The sequence below is a fragment of the Paramormyrops kingsleyae genome, chromosome 9 (genome assembly GCF_048594095.1).
Source record: "Paramormyrops kingsleyae isolate MSU_618 chromosome 9, PKINGS_0.4, whole genome shotgun sequence".
Taxonomy (NCBI): Eukaryota; Metazoa; Chordata; class Actinopteri; order Osteoglossiformes; family Mormyridae; genus Paramormyrops; species Paramormyrops kingsleyae.
In genome coordinates this window covers 14,462,056-14,479,204 of record NC_132805.1, presented here as the reverse complement: position 1 = coordinate 14,479,204, position 17,149 = coordinate 14,462,056, and the positions used below count along the sequence as shown (strand labels likewise).

Here is a 17,149-nt window from a genome sequence, read left to right as displayed (position 1 = left end):
TTGCTCACATTCTGATCTTCAGACACAGTTCCTTGGTTGGCAGGAATTCCAGGTGCTTATTCTGTTTCTTGTGAAGGTTCTGGCATCTTTTTCAGGCTGAAATCCAAACATACTTATGGTGTCAGAGGGTCAGGAATGTGCGCCTTGTATGCCTTTCAAAGGGGCTTCGGGGCCGCACTGCTCCTCTCTGTGGTGTTGCAGTACCTGCTGCAGCACAAAGCTTCCTCCTGTAATGTGCACGCTATCGTATTACTGGTGATTAATTATTCTGTTTACAGCTTAGCATGACCGAGAGCATTAGCGCTGTGTGCTTTGCACTAATGATCCCTAATGCTGAGTGTGTCTGTGGGCTGGGAACAGTTGTGCTTGTCAGTCATTCACTTGCCCAAAGCAAAGGCCAATAAGGAGAAGGCGCTGTCCTGGAATGCAGACTTACAGGTACTAGTGGAAGGTGTGGAAATGGACTTGTTTAAGTATTAGGTGTTGTTAGAGCCTAAGTATGGCATGCTGGGGTGTAGCTGGTAGGGGCAGCTTGGTAGGGAGGGGTAGAGATACGCGGAAGAGATTGGGCTTCTGGGCGTGGTGCAAAGGTGATGCAGGGATAGCAAGGGTGCGCACAGTCCCTTCACCTCGGTTGATCTGAGGAGCCCTTCAAATCGTAGCCAGAAGGTCTGCTCAGGTGACCATGTCTCTTTCAGCTGCCGGCGTTCGAAGCTGGATTCTGGCCGGGCTTTGTTTCGGCGTGTCAGTGCGAGCGGGAGAAGACGCAGCAGCCTCTGAATGTGCACAGAGCTTCCATAAAGGGGCGCCCCCCGCAGGCTTTGGGGGGGAGCAGCTGCAGCTCCTCTGTCACAGCCCTGATGGTGCGCAGCCGTTCGCCACCCTCTACGATGCTTCTAGCGATGTTACGGCCTACTTGGCGTTTAACGTTGCTGGGGGTCTGGAGCGCATGGGCAGCGAGGGAGACAGACAGGTATGTGCCTCAACAGGGCTCTCTGTCACCCTGCTTGGCTTTGCTGGGCTTGTAGTTCTGCTGCCAGTGCTGGTTCTTAAGAGGCAGACACGTCCCAACAAGTTTTTGTTGTGTAGTTTGTGCTTGCTGCGATAATGATGTGGACGTGACTCTCAAGGTGACTGACAGACACAGATATGTTTTCTTTAGTGTTTTTGAGAATTGAGTATTTCAAAGCTTGTTCCAAACACTGTAACCTGTGGCTAGTTACCATAGTGAGCTTTCTTGTCACTGCACTTAGGGGTAGTAAGGAAGACTGGTTGACAAACAACATTTCAAGGGTTATTAGGGAGTTAGGACAGGAAGAACTAATCTATTCATACTGTGCTTTTAGAAAAAAGCTTCAATATCAATTCATTGCTAAAAGTTGATATTAAAACCAAAGGCATCTGAAATCCATTGGTTTAATGATGAAACTCAAACAGCTCCAGTAAACAGGAAGTTCACAAACGTTTGCATGTGAAAGAACAGGGTGCAGGTTTAACTGGCAGAGTACCTCAGGATTCAGAGTCTCTTCTGAATCTCTGCAAACATACCGCTGTACTTCATGTATGGACCACATCAGAAAACACACAGGTGAACAAATGAAACATTAGAGAGGAAAGGAAATATAAATATACTCTGAGTTATATGTCTGCATTGTATGTAAATCAGAGTAGGAACTGGTTGCTGTTAACAACAACTCCTTAATTGGTTAAATTGCCTTTCTAGTAAACAGGAGGTCCTGTGTTTGAATCCCAGTAGTGCCTTTGAGTGATGGTGTGTGGTACAGTGGGTTAGGATACTATACCTGTGATTGGATGGTTGTTGGCTCATATCCTGGAGTCAGCAGTGTAATTTCACCACTAGGGTCTTTCTGATCAAGACCCTTTAACCCCCCCCCAATTGCTCCAGGGACTGTCTGTTTTCTTTGGGTAAAAGAATCTGCTAAGTAAATAAAATGTAGCTATTGTTTGCAGAATTTATGTCAAGAACCAATTGTTATTATTATGGCTCTGTATTCAAATATAGTTAAGAAAAAATTGAAGGTTAGCATGTGCAACTAAAGTATAAAATTCTGTGAAGGTTGTATAATGAATAGAACTTATTTATTGATAATGCGGTCATCTAATTAGTAAGATAAAATGATAAATTAGACTGACTCAAGTGATTGCTCGATTTCTTGTCTGAAAAGGTTATCCAACAATGGCAGTGTGTGAGATGATTACATTCAAAAAGTTTCATTAGGTGGCTAAAGGAAGATGACATTCAAGGGTACAAAAGGGGAAAGATTGAGTCACTGCAAACATTTCTGTACACCAGTGCTGAAAATGGTTCTTTTTTTGAGATTTTGGCTTGCTATTTTTCATGTCTGAGAAAATTAAATGTTTTTTTTCCAGATTTTATTTTATTTAAATCTATGTCAATAATAACAAAGGTAATGTTTTATTCTCTCTTCTTTTGTCATGTTTACTTTTGAGGACGAGGAAGATCATCCAGCCTTGCCAATTTCCTTTCTAAGACCACAAGAGGGGGCTGTCGCCTCATCAGACACTCATGCCCAGTCGTGGGATGTCACTGTGTTGGAGTTAGTCCAAGCAAATGCTTTTCCTCAGTGCCAGTCCATTGGAGGTGATCTGTATGTGTTAACTGGCACACACCCCATGGATCCCTTTGAAAAGGGCAGCACAGTCGCCCTCTACTGGTTGGCTTTGTGCTGTGCTGCCCCGGACGAGGAGAGAGTTTTTAGTTTTGGTGTGCTGAGCAAGAGGGAAGAGGGGGTCAGGGTGCTGGGCATCGGAGCACTGCAGGAGGAGATCAAGGCTGGCAGTCTGTTTCCAGGTGGCTGCGGAGAGGCTGATGGGGTTCAGGAGTGGGAGGACATGCTGGGGAAGGTGGCAGAGAGGTTTGCCGAACACTCACAGATGAAGATGGACGAAGCTCCAGTTCATGGCTCAGCTGCTGCTGAAACGGAGAATGACTCCGATGGCCCGTTTCGGTACCTGCTCTCGTCAGCCTTGTACCTGGTCTCTATCCCGTTCTACCCGGCCGCCTCCACACTGGCACAGCTTCCCGAACAGGTGTCCTATGTGCTCCAGGAGGAGCTGGGTATACTCTCAGCTGTGCCCTATGACACATTCCTGGTTTTCCACAACATTATCTCTGACGCGGCGGGCGGAGTCTCGTCCGTGGGGAGCCTGCTGGGGAGGGTGTTGGGGGGCTGTGGCTCACTGGTTTACTCATGCACCTCCCCTCTAGTGGAAACACTCTTCACCAGCTTCATGGAGGGGGTCACTGGGATGGGTGTCCTGGCTGGGGATGGGGTTGGCATCTTCGGTGGGGTGGTGAACACGACTTGGTCAGCATCCACGCTTATTGGTGGGACGGTGCTGGAGCGGGGTGAAGGGTACGTTTTGGCTCTCTCCTCAGAGCTGGGCTCCCAGGTGATGAGTATGGGAGCTGGGCTGGGACAGCTCTTTGTAAAGGGGGGTAGGGGTGTTAGCAATGTAGTAAGATTCGTGGGAGTGCTGTTGGGAGGGGCTGTAGACAATGTTCTGGAAGCATTTGGGAATGAGTAATGTATTTTGTTAAAGAAATCTGATATTTACGAATCCCTGACTGTAGTTAAAATTCATTGGATGGAGTGTAACTGCAACATAAATGATGGTTGAAATCTAAATTGTTCACTACACTTAATCATTATTTCTAAAAAGCTGGCAAAGGATTACATTTCAATTAAGAGATGAGATGAGAAAACTTTGTGTTAGGATTAGGATTATAACAGAAATAAATGCCATGCAGGCAAATTTTGAATCTTGTGACTTACATATGATTTCTCTGAGTGAAAAAAGAAAAGCAATGCAAGTCCTCAGAGCTGATGATAGGAAACACCCCCAATGTCCTGGCTTTGCTCCTGAACCCATGTTCGCTATTAATGATAAACTGTAATGCACATCTGCAGCTAGACACACAGAAACACAAAGAACTAAAGAGGCCAGACCTGTATCCTCAAGCCCTTGTCCTTACAGATGATGATATGTGTCCTCTCATTATGTCTTTTATTTGGATAAGGTCAAGCAATGAAAACCAATGCAAATACCTTTTAATGGTTACAAATAGAATTGTCATTATTTTCAGATGCCATTTCCTATCATGCTTAAGTGAATTTCCATTTGCTCACAGTATTTTAATTCTGCTGGCTTCTACCTAGAAGTGATCACATTAGAGCATTTAAGTCCTTTGTTCCATGGATTTTGGGCCATGTATCAAAAGAAGTCATATCAGTTTCATATGTAATATAGAAATGAACATAATAAAATGCACATAATGACCAAAACATTTCTACAAAATGGTTCATGGTGTCTATGTATGTGTGTGTGTGTGTGTGTGTGTAAGCTCTGCACAATGGTATCTAGAGCTGAGCTTGAAATGTTTATTCATGCTTTCTGTCTCCCATCTACAAGCTGTTCAAAATGCAGCAGCTAGGCTTTTTAACACATTTTTAACTCCTCCATAGAGACATGCAACTAATTTAATTGACTATTTTAAAAGTAGCCTTAAAACTTTTTTATATAAACAAGCGTTCGGTTAGATTTTTTCCCCCATACTGTATATTTTATTGTACATATAAGTTATTTGTTTGACTGTTTTTGACCTGTACAGTGCTTTATTTATAAAGTACTTACTAATACATAAATACGTCTCAAAAGCCAAATTAAGTTCTTTTTTTTTTAACTGTATTTATTTATAATTTTCAGATAAATCACAGAAAAAACAGACAGCAAACACATACCATACACCGCCCCCCACAACAAATTCCCATTGACAAGTAAAGAACTTAAGTAAATAAAAAAAAGGGGCAACAGTCACTATGTTCTAACAATTATGCTGCAGAATCTGGAAAGGGTACGAAGGGGTGACAATTAGCATAAACCTTATATGTCTGTGGGGTTTCGTTTATCATTCATAAATTGTAGTATTGGATTCCATATTTTGATAAACCTTTTAGTGCTGCCTGACAGATCATATCTTAACCTCTCAACATGGAGAACTCACAGGAGTTCCCTTAACCACATTTTAAAACAGGGGGCACAATCTGCTTTCCATAGTTTTAAAATACATCTCTTGGCATTCACCATACCATGTACCAAGACTGGACGAATGTTATGATCAATATTCTCCAGTGCAGTTGAATATCCAAATAACGCTTTTTCAGGGTCTGGCGACAAAGTGATGTTAAATACATAAGAGTACCATTTAAATATGGAACACCAAAAATCCCTAAGTTTAGGGCATAACCAGAAGTGGTGTGCTAGGGTGGCCTCTGCCTCCATACATTGATCGCACATGGGTGACAGATCTGGACAAAGTCTATGCAATCTAACTTTGGCATAGTGCAGTCTGTGCACAACCTTAAACTGAAGCTGTAATCTGGAATTGATAGAACAGGTTTTAATTCCACCGAGAGTATTAGTCCAAGTGTCACTATCAATCTTAATATCCAGCTTTGCTTCCCATGCACTTCTTATTATGTCTGTAGACGTTTTCAGGTTACCAATGTCTTGCATCTGGGGGGCCCAACAACAACTTATACAATGAGATTTCTTTTGGAATGGAGTCAAATGCCGGTATATTCTGCCTTACATAATTCCACAGTTGTAAGTACCTAAAGAACTGTGTATGGGAGAGGGAAAACTTTGATTGAAGCTGTTCAAATGACGCGAAGCGTCCACCAACAAAAAGATTATTCAAGGCTATAATACCCTTTCTACTCCAATCCTTAAAGGCCATGTCTGTTAAGGATGGCAAGAAGCAATGGTTATGTGAGATTGGGGCATGAACTGATGTGTCAGGGAGTTTACAAGATTTCTGAATTTGATTCTAAATTCTCTGAGTGTTGGCCACTATAAAGTGATAATTTTTCAATGTCGCAGGAGGTTTAGGTGACGCGAAAAGGAGAGCTGGGAGAGAGGTGCCCGAGGTTAGACCAATTTCAATAGCAAGCCATGGAGACAGGCATGAGATGTCCTCCACTTGATATCCATATTGCCAATATACCATAGCTCTCACAATGGCAGCCCAATAATAATGTAAGAAACATGGTAACCCCAACCCCCCATGCCCCCTTGATTTCTGAAGGTGGATCTTTGATATCCTGTGGGCCTTATACCCCCAGATAAAAGGTATAATAATAGCGTCAATGGACTTAAAAAATGATTTGGGGATAAACAGTGGAATGTTTTGAAATAAATATAGAAACCTTGGTAAGGACACCATACTGTATTCACAACATTTGATTGCCCAACCAGCGAAAGAGGTAGGGTTCTCCATTTTTCAATATCTTCCTTCAACTTACTCAACTTCTCAGTGAAGTTCACTTTAAATAGGTTCTTAGGGTTTTTAGAAATTTTTATGCCCAGGTATTTTATATTATCTGAAACAATTTTAAACTGTACAGTGCTTGAAAAAGCTGGGTCCAGGTTCCTGCCAGTTAATAGTATAGCCTGAAACCTCACAAAAAGAGTTAATGAGTTGAAGTAAGTGAGGAACTGACTGTTCTGGTTCTGACACAGAGGACAATGTCATCAGCGTATAAAGATATTTTGTGATCAACACCTCCCAGTGGAATAGGTTTAATAAGGTCATGTTCTCTGATGCTAATTGCAAGGGGTTCGACAGCCAATACGAAAAGAAGGGGGGACAGTGGGCACCCCTGGCGTGTTCCCCTATGAAGGGAAAAGGGTCTTGACCGATTTTCATTAGAGAAGATAGAGGCAGTAGGTTGGGCATAGAGCAAACGTACCCAAGAAACAAAAGATTCACTAAGTCCAAACTGTTCCAGAACCTTAAAAACATATTCCCATTCCACTTGATCAAACGCTTTCTCTGCATCTAGGCAAATAATAGCATTTTTAGAGGATTTACCAAATTTGTGATACATTATGTTCATGACTCTTCTAACATTAAAAAAGGAAAATGTGGATCTGGCCAGAAAGTCCACTGGACTGCCACCTTCGACACCCTCCGGCAGACCTACCAATTTATGTTCTGTCGTCTTGACCTCGACTCCAGATCAGTAATTTTGTCTCGGAGCGATCTGTTCACATATTGCAGCTTCATCATCAGACAGACGAGTCTCATGGCTACTGCTGACCGTTTTCACATTAGAAATGCGTGCCCCATAGTCAGCCATGGTGACTTGAATAGTCTGAAAAGAGACCTCTAGGGTGTTAAAGCGCTCTTCCATCGTTTACTCATATGGTTAATTGCTGAGAGAATGGCTGCAGAATCTGGATTTGCCTCTGCTGTTAGCCCGCAGATCCCCGTCATTAGCCTGCTCCTCGCTTAGCTGTAAGCTCGCGTCGTCTCCAGCCATTTTCTTCTGCTTTCTGGTTGTCTTATGTGTTGTCATTTTGTGAATACACCGTTAAAGCACTTATAGTAAAGTTTTAAGCCAGGAACCATCCTATTAAAACTTTGCAATTACTGAAACTCGATTTTGTCAGAGGGGAGCACAGAAAAACACGTCTACTCCGCCATGTGCGCTCTAAGGCTCCCCCCCAAATGAAGTTCTAAAGGAAGCCTTGGTAAATTAGATAAAGGCCGGGATCTTAGTTTTTATCCAGGACACTAGCAATCCTAGACACAGAGTACAGGCCAGCCATGACATCCAGTAACTTAGGGGGAATCCTGCAAAGTCTTAGGATGTCCCACAGGGCAGCTCAATCAACTGAGTGAAATGCTTTATGAAAATCGACAAAGGATGCAAAGAACCTCTGCCGATATTTACGTTTGAACTTGATGAGAACCCTCAGTGCCAGGATGCGATCGATGGTAGACTTCTTAGGCGAAAAACCACACTGCTCCAGTCACTGGTAGGCAAGCAAGTGATCACGGATCCTGTTAAGGATGACCCTAGCAAGGACCTTACCCGGCACTGAGAACAGTGTTATCCCTCTGTATCAAGGGTGATTCAGGCGATCACCCTTTCCTTTCCAGATAGGGAAGGTGATTGTTTCACAAATTTACAAGCCGCATCGTCCACTCAGATCACAGAATGCAGGTTTCCTTGTCGTTCCACATAAAAACGAAGTGAGAGTGGGCAGTAAAGCATTGTGATACCAGGCCTCTATATTGGGGAATGGTTTACCAGCCTATGTTCAGGATGCCAATTCGGTCTCAGTCTTTTTTTTTTTTTTTGACACTTATCACTTGACTGAACTCTGTCTACTTTCTATCAGTTTGTGGACTGTCCCACAAGGAAAAATAGGACTACAGACCTCATGCATGCTAAGATTAGGGATGCATACAATGCCACCCCCCTGTCCCTACTGGGGAAATCAGGTTACAATCTAGTCCTTCTACAGCCCCAGTACAAGCCATTTGTACAGAGACAACCCACTATCATGTGCTCCTTCAGAAAATGGTCTCCTGAAGCACAGGAGGCTCTGAGGGACTGCTTTGAGTCAATTGACAGGAGAGTACTGCTGGATCCACATGGTGAAGATATTGAGGGGTCATACACTGTATCACTGACTACCTTAACTTCTACATGGATATTGTTGTTCCCATAAAAACTGTACAGTATAAGACTTTCCTAATAACAAGCCCTAGATTACCAGCAATGTGAAAGACCTCCTTAATGAATAAAAGAGAGCGTTCAAGGGGAGAGATTGAGCAGAGCTGAAATGCATGCTGGGAGAACTCAGGGACCGGCTGAAGAAGGCATACATACTGAAGGAAGGAGGAGCGGAAACTGTGGGAAAATAAAATGAGGGAGGCCTGGGACTTCTTCAACAGGTTTGATTGCCCTGCTCCTGCCACTATAGGCAGCCCAGCCAGCACCCCCACACCTCCCCCACCAGCTGCTGATTCCTCTCAGAGCATAAGAATGAGTAAGGAGCCCATCAAAATTGGGGGCAGACCTGGCATTTATTTGGGAAACACCATAAAGTAAGATACTCGGTAACCAAAAACAATCATTATGTTCATATACAGTGCTGGCAGAAATTTATTGCTAAGAAGAGAATCAATAAACTAAAATAAATATTTCCATCTATAGATCTCCTAGTTGCTATTTTATGTGCAATGTGTTTGTGCTAGTGATTCTTTCCAGAAGGTTAGGATGTGTTTGTGAAAAAGACAGGGTGTAGGAGAGTGACAGGGACATTGTAGTAGACCCTAAGGTGAGGTTATTTTGTCACAGTGCATGTGTCAAGCCAAAGAAGGGGAAGAACGACTCCAAATGCAGCCGATGTGCAAGGCAAACCCACACTGGGTACTTTATTGCACAGGTATCACAAACACTGGAACGTAGACAAGTGCCAATGACAGAACTAAGGAGCACAGGACTGGGGAGCACTTATATACAGTATATGATTGATAAGGGAGCAAACACAAGGCAGCTGAGAGTGATTAAAAAGGGGGCAGACTAACAGGCACTGGGCGTGGCTTGTTACAGCCATGTCAGGGAGAAAATATGAGGGTGTAGCACAGAGGTCGGCAACCTTTTTAAAGCAAAGAGCCATTTTCTCCTAAATGTCTGACCCAAGATTTACAAAGAGCCACAATGGGTGAAGAAGGGGGTTTGAGATACGATTTTTTAGTGTGATATGTGTATATATGCATTTAACACAAAAATAAAAGTTCAAGTACTTACAAAAACTATTATAGAAAAACTATTTTGGGGGGGGGGGGGCATCTCAGGTTTAAATCACTCGGACACATAACAGCACAAAGGTGACTAACAGTACAACCCTGATTAGTTCTGTAGCGATAGCCTTCACCCTCATCCCTCCTTTCGTCTGGCTCTGTAGTCATCTGCTCTTCACCCTCCACTTCTGTACTGTACTGACCGAGTAGTGCAAAATGTACTCACCACTCTGAATTCGGCTGGCTATAATATGTAAATCGGAGAAAATATAATCATTTTTACGAATACCTAGGAAGGCATGGTGACAATTTACTACAAAAAGTACTTGAAAGAATTAGGAATCCCAATAAACGTTGAAGCGTACATCCAATCTCAGGTGCTTAAAGAAACTCCAAAAAGCATACCATTTAACCAGAGATGTAATCTCATTTTAGCGAATGACTTTGAGGAAGATGTAAATTATGTAGTTAAGACGTAACAGAAGCATGCGACGGACTGCCTAATTCACATATACTTAAATATCTAAACGAAAAATAATATTAACCCATAAATAAATTATTTATTTTTACAAAAGTATTATCATAATATGTTAAGACATGAAAATGTGAATTCGTCATAATTATGAGAAGAGCCGCAGCCACAGGGTAACAGAGCCGCACGTGCCTCACGAGCTGCAGCTTGCCGACCTTAGTGGTTAATTGTAATTCAAAATAAAAATTAAAATACAATTCCTGAAAATTTTAAATAAATAATAAAACATGCATTGAAGAATTCCATCTTGGGCTTTCCAGTTCTCATTTCCAATTTTTGTTTTGCTTAAAAAATGTAGTTTCTCTCCGCTAATAGCATCTGCATACCAAACTGATATGTATGCACTGAGCAGGGGGATTTTCCAGCCAGGGAACCTGCCAACTTCCTGACCCTTGAATGGAGAGGGTAAGTCAGTTACAGAAATACTGTACAGTTTCTCTTTTACTTTCATTAGCGACTTATTTTAGTAAACACCAATTTCCTACTATAAACATGCATTTAATGTTCAGAGCAGAAATGGCTTTCATGTAAGTGCTGTAGTAGAACATGTCCAGCTTTTCCTTCATTTCAGCTATAAAACACACTGTCTCAAGCTGAGGAGCCATTGTATGAACTTTAATTGTTTACTTTTGAATATTGAAAAAGCATCACTGCATACCATGGAAAAAAAGATTTCCATAGCCTTTTTTCAGCTCAGTGCCCGTATCTCCTATTACATTTTTGTCAAACGTGGTAAAATGCTCACATCTGCATATCAAGATTACTGGGTCACTTATAAAAAGAAAGTTTTCCTGCCCACAGTGTCACGATTGCGGTGGTCGAGCAGGCAGGAAGCGGCGATGGACAAGGCAAGCAGGCAGGATTGCGGGAAACGAGGGTTTATTCAGGGAGACAGGGCAGACAGCGACGCACATAACATCAATGAAGCAGGGGGACCCAGATGGGCAACGAGGCGTCGCTGGAGGGACCGCAGGCGGGCGACGAGGCACCGGAGGGGGACCCTGAGGTGACAGCTGAGCCGGAGCCGCAGGACCCACAGGCAGCCACTGAGCCACAGCCAGGGGACGTATGGGCGAGCTAGGGGGTAGGGCGAGCTAGGGGGTAGGGCGGGCGGGACCCGGTCCCTACGTCTATGTCCTCTCCCCTTCCGGGACACAGATAATCGGGGACCCAGTCGGGCTCCCCCACGTTAGGGCGATGGTGGAGCAGTCCTTCCACCACCTGAGTCCCTGGAGCCCAGTAGATAAATCCCTGAGGGGTCCCATTCGAGTTCCTCCTCTCCCTCCATCAAGGGAGGAGGAGCAATGGTAATACCGTCCGGGACCTCCTCGGGGGCAGAGATTTCTGAGGTAGGCGGCAACGGGACCTCGGGCGTGGGAACGGCGGGCGGTGCAGCAGGGAGCTCTGACGAGACGGGCAGGATGGGCAGGGCAGGCGAGACAGGCGAGGCATCAGGCAGGGCCGCAGGCATGGCGGCCGCAGCAGGCAGCACCGACTCGTGGCCAGCAGGGGGCGCTGCAGCAGGCACCGCCGACTCGTGACCAGCAGGGGGCGCCGCAGCAGCCAGAGCCTCACTGGCCTCACCTCGTTCTGCCGGTAAGACCGTTATCCTGACGGTAGTGGACCGATTTTCGAAGATGTGCCGCCTAGTCGCCCTCCCGAAGTTGCCCTCGGCTGTAGAACTGCCAGAAACGCTTGTCCAGGAACTCTTCCGCTTGGCAGGCATCCCCGAGAACATCGTCTCAGACCGTGGGCCCCAATTTGCCTCCCGTGTTTTCAAGGAGTTCTGTGCCAAACTAAACATCACTCTTAGTTTGACCACAGCATACCACCCGCAGTCCAACGGCCTGGCTGAACGTACAAATCAAGAAGTGTCTAAAGCCTTAAGACTGCTGGTGCGGACAGATCCTTGCTGGGGAGAAGCACAATCTGTACTGGAAGGAAGCTTCTTTCGAAATGATCATGAAGCCTATGGCCAAGCTTGGAAGCTCGGTTTGGTCACCCCTTTGTAATTCAGCGTGCATTTAGAGAAAGGCTGAACAACTGGCCGAAGATTGGCTCAAGGGAGTCAGTTAAACTGAGACAATTTAGTGATTTTCTGACAGCCTGCAGCAATGCTCTGCCACACATTATGGGGCTACAGGTGTTAAATGATTGTGAAAAGAATCAAAGGTTACTCCAAAAACTCCCTGATTCGGTAACCTCTCGCTGGAATCATCATGTCACAAAGAAAATTCTACAAGAAATGTGCCTGAAGGGTATTGGATGGGATGACTCACTGCCTGGAGAATTACAGCCACGATGGGTTAGTGATTTAAAGAATCTGCAAAAACTCCAGATCCCAAGATGCCTTGCTCCTCAACCTTTAGGGAAAGTTCAAAGAATTGAACTGCATCACTTTTCAGATGCAAGTAGCCATGGGTATGGTCAGTGTACATATATTAGAGTGTTGAGTGAAGAAAAGGTGCATTGCTCCTTAGTCATAACTAAAGCACGGGTTACGCCCACAAAGGTTGCAATACCAAGACTGGAGTTAACAGCTGCTGTGGTCTCCTCAGTATGCAGCAGTATACAAGGAGGAGCTGGAGCTTAAAATTGGCCAAGACTATTTCTTGACAGATTCCCAGGTGGTTTTACGTTACATTAATAATGATGCCTGCAGATTTCATGTTTTGGTTGTGAATCGAGTCCAAAGAATCAGAGAAACCACTGACCCAGCCCCATGGTATTATATTGACAGTGATCAAAGTACTCCAAACAAATGCAGCCAGTACGAGTAGTTCCAACATAGATGAGAAGGGGACTTTTATTTGACATCTGTATCCCACCATATTTATGCTGTTATAGTCTCGCGATCTGAAGTGAACTACCGTTTGGTCTTGTTGAAGGTCTATTGGGAGGAGGGAGTGTGGCATTTAAACTTTAGTGGTGCGCATTATTCCTCCGGATAATTTAGGATTTAACAAGAACACTCATCGTGAAGTTTCTAGTGCATTGATGGTGGGATATGAAAATGTTTGCCTAAGGGCACAAGCGGGAAAAGTCACACTATGGAATATTATTTAGCACTTCATAACATATAGAGAATGTAATCATTTGGACTCTTTTAAGAAGCTGATGTAAACTGTGTAGAGAGTGATCTTGTAATCTTTAGAGAATGTAGACCAATTACTGCTGTGCACAATGTGACGAAAAACAAGTATGAATTAGCACCTTGTGTTGGCATAGAAGTTTCTGTATCTGTTAGCTATTTTGTTAGCTTTTGATGTATGAAAATGTACTTTATTAGTGCTGCAGCTTATCACTATATCGAAGGACAAATATATTAACCCTCTAGCCAGACAATGTGCAACAAGCAGAAGCTGCCAAGGTTTGCTACTGAAGGAAGGGATTTGCCTGAGTTCACCAAAAGTTCACGGCTGGGTATTTAAAAAAACCAAGTAGAGATGCATGGTCAGGACACCATTATGTTCAGCCGAGGCACCAAACAGTAAAAGAGATGATTGACAAACTTATCATTTAGGGATGTGAATCAAGGGAGAAAACAACGATGGTGAATAGTTGAGGGAATGATGATGCTTAAGTGACGAGATATTGTTACACAATAAGAAAATGTATAAAAATTTGGTGTAAAACAGTATTGGACACACTTGTAAGTGTGTGGCCTTGGTTGTAACTTCATTATTGCAATAAAGACACAATCTGAAGATCTACACAAATGGTTCCTGACTCCTGATTGACAGGGAAGAAAAAACCACAACAACACATCCAGAATAAGTTCGGTTGCAAATACAACGTATGGGTTTTATCTTTTCTCATTAATGGTTAATTATTGTTGAGCATAACTGGGTTTTAACTAGTGATCGACCGATATTGATTTTTTATTACCGATACTGATACCAATTATTTGCATGTTTATGTGCCCGATAACCGATATTCAGAACTGATATTTATTTACTATTATACTTCTGTTTTTGACACAATGATTACAACACCACTGCACTGAACAAACTGTTTTATTTATAACAATCACTCCCTCCTTTCATACAAATCAAAACTCTTATTTATACACTAATAAGAGGGGTCTGAAAGTGCAAAAAATGTTACTAAAGTGTTTTTGTTCAAAAATAAAATCTTCAATGAGTTAAAAAAAAAACAGGTAACATTCTTAGCCACCTGAAAAAAAATAACATTGCTGTTTTAATGCAGCTTAATACTCCCAGTTGAGCAGAACGAGCTTGTAGTGTAGAAAACAGAGAAAAGCATGAGCAGCAACACTAACATTACCAATAAGCAAAATAAATATAGAATGTCTGTTTTCAAGCACAGGAGTCATATCAACTTTGCAGAAATGTAACTTCATTTTAAACTACAGTTTTATTAGGTTTATAAAGCTGTTTATAGGCTAAAGAGTGAAGAATAATTTGCTGGATAATGTTAATTTACTGAATAATATTCTGAAATATTGAAATATAACAAACAAAACATAGTTTTTTAATTGCTTTTCTGATATGTTATATCACAATTACGTTTTTGGAAAAAAAAAACGTTTTGTCGTTCTAGATTATGAAATGCGTGTTGACAAAGCGCATTCAATTTCTTATATTTATTTAGAAGATGTTTATTAGCGGAATAATGGTTATACATAGTAAATGTTAATATAATTCGGGGTGTTTTAGTGAATCTTGTTAAAAGTTATACAGTATGCGGTGGCTGTGCTGGAGCATTTCATGAGCATCAACCCGGTGAGTGAACAGCAAAATGGAAGCGACTTCAGGAGACGAATGATGAGCATATAGACGCTCGTTAGTGGCTGTATTTAATTCAGGCAAGTTACGTCTTTATTGGAACAGGCTGACATGACGGTTTATCTTAGCATTCGTGACTCCGACTTCACGAGACTAATGATGAGCATGTAGACAACATTGAGAGAATTAAATTCAGCGCTTTTATTTACAAGATGCAGTCATCCATGACTGTAAATTATTTAATTCATGCAAAGTTACATATTTATTGGGATAGGACTTGATGGGTTATTTTAACCGACCAACTTCCCGTGACTAATGGTGAGCATATAGACAATATGAGAGAGAATTAAATTCAGCGCTTTTATTTACAACATGTGCTTCTTAATGGCTGTATATTATTTAATTCAGGCAAAGTTACGTCTTTATTGTGACAGGATTTGACGGATTATCTTACGTGACTCTGTGAGTTCGTCTTTATTTCTTAGAGCCAAGCTGCATAAACTACATATCAGTCATTTATGTAACACATCTAATTTGTGCATTAATAGCTGTTATGTTAAATAAAGTTTACTAAATATAGCAAAGCAAGTAAGTATACTTTACCTGTGCACGCAGTTGTTGTTTCCCCTCAGACGCCGTGCTGCAATGGCGATCATGCGCGTAATTCTCAAAACACCCACAAGATGGCGGCGTTTATCGGTGAACCCGATATTACAAAACCGATAACCGATTATGGTAAAATGCTTAAATATCGGGGAAACTATCGGTAAATCGATATATCGGTCGATCTCTAGTTTTAACTATTGATGTATGTGATTTTATTACATAGAAAACGGCCGAAGGTGTAAACCTAATCAGCTGGTGTGAGTCTGGGTTCCTAGGGATTATATAGAGGCTGCTATTGTTTGAGGTACATGTTTTCTGTTTTTTGACCTTTTATTACAAGGAATAAAGAGTGTGGATTGTATAAACTGTTTTGGTATCTGCAGGAAACAGTAGCATTTGGGGAGTAATAGTCACTGTTTCTCTTCTCCTGTTTTAGTGTGCATGTTATATCCTGTTGTTGTAATTTACCTTTGAATCTTAAACCTTTACAATCCTGTTAAAACAGTTTAAGACATCTGGTGGACCTTTAGTACCCTCTAGCAGGCCTTACCCTCAGCTTATTAGTTGGGACATTGGCTAGTGCTCTTGTGACCCCGGGGTGTGTACCTGATTGGATTGCTGTGCGCTATTTATGTTTGTTTTTATTTTGTTTGCAGTTTTTCTTTGTTTTGAGTGCATGGCATTCTGATTCACTTTATATAAAGGGTGATATGAGAGCAATGGTGTAGGACATCTTAGGCTGTGCAGTGGAATTGGCTGAGGGCTCGGACCACCTTTTGATGGTCGTACTCCACCATTCAAATCACCACCTGGGGCATTTGGGGTTATTCAACCCTTTTGTCGTGATTGTTAATGAAAAAGAAAAAAACAAATACTTTAAAGATCTAGCCCTAATCCGTCCTGTGTGCCTGGGTTTGATACCGTGTTATTATTGCTGTACACAGTGGAGGTCACACAAAGGTAGTGTCATGCCCAGCTCCGTACGATCCTCGTGTGTGCCACGCCCACCTCGTTACCTCGTGTTAATCCCTGATTCTCATCACCTGTTTCCTGTTCCTTTTGACTTGTCCTGTGTATTTAGTCCGCGTCTGAGTTAGTCTTCCCAGATCTGTCATTGTATTGTCATGTCTGCGGTTCGATGTCTGCCCGTATCCCATAATAAACCCCATTTTGTGCGTATTACCGGCTCTGCTCGCCTGCTCCACAACGTAACAGAAGGACAGATCTCCTGGAAAGCACAAAGCGGCAGACCGAGCACCACCGGCTCGGTCTGATGCAAGAATTTGTGTACTGGCGGTCCCAGCCCTGGAATTGGCCAACTGGGGCATGGACCTCCTCGCAGAGGAATGCCCTCCCGGGCAGGACTATCCCCTCCGTAGACCAAGAAAATGCCTCCGACATCTGAGGCAGTGCATTACGGAGCGGCGGGAAGAGTACATCGCCTGGAGCCTGGGCGACTTACTCGAACTGGATCCGCCTTCCGCAACGTGCAGCCGGAAGAAGCGGGGAAGGAGAGACAGAGAGCAGCAGGAAGAAGCTTCCACGCTCTTCCTGGGAGCTTGCTCTCTGTTCCCCGCCTGGGAGTCGGCCAGTGGACACGGAAGCTCCCCGCTTACCTGG

The 17,149-nt window shown here is 43.0% G+C and overlaps 1 protein-coding gene across 1 annotated transcript; it reads left to right on the top strand.

The window, feature by feature from the left end:
• The first annotated feature begins 129 nt into the window (after positions 1-129).
• Positions 130-4,328, top strand: LOC111834626 (uncharacterized). Its single transcript, XM_023794141.2, has 2 exons — positions 130-973; positions 2,473-4,328. The coding sequence occupies exons 1-2, from the start codon at positions 686-688 to the stop codon at positions 3,568-3,570; spliced, it is 1,386 nt and encodes a 461-aa protein (XP_023649909.1). The 5' UTR covers positions 130-685; the 3' UTR covers positions 3,571-4,328.
• The last annotated feature ends 12,821 nt before the right edge of the window (positions 4,329-17,149 follow it).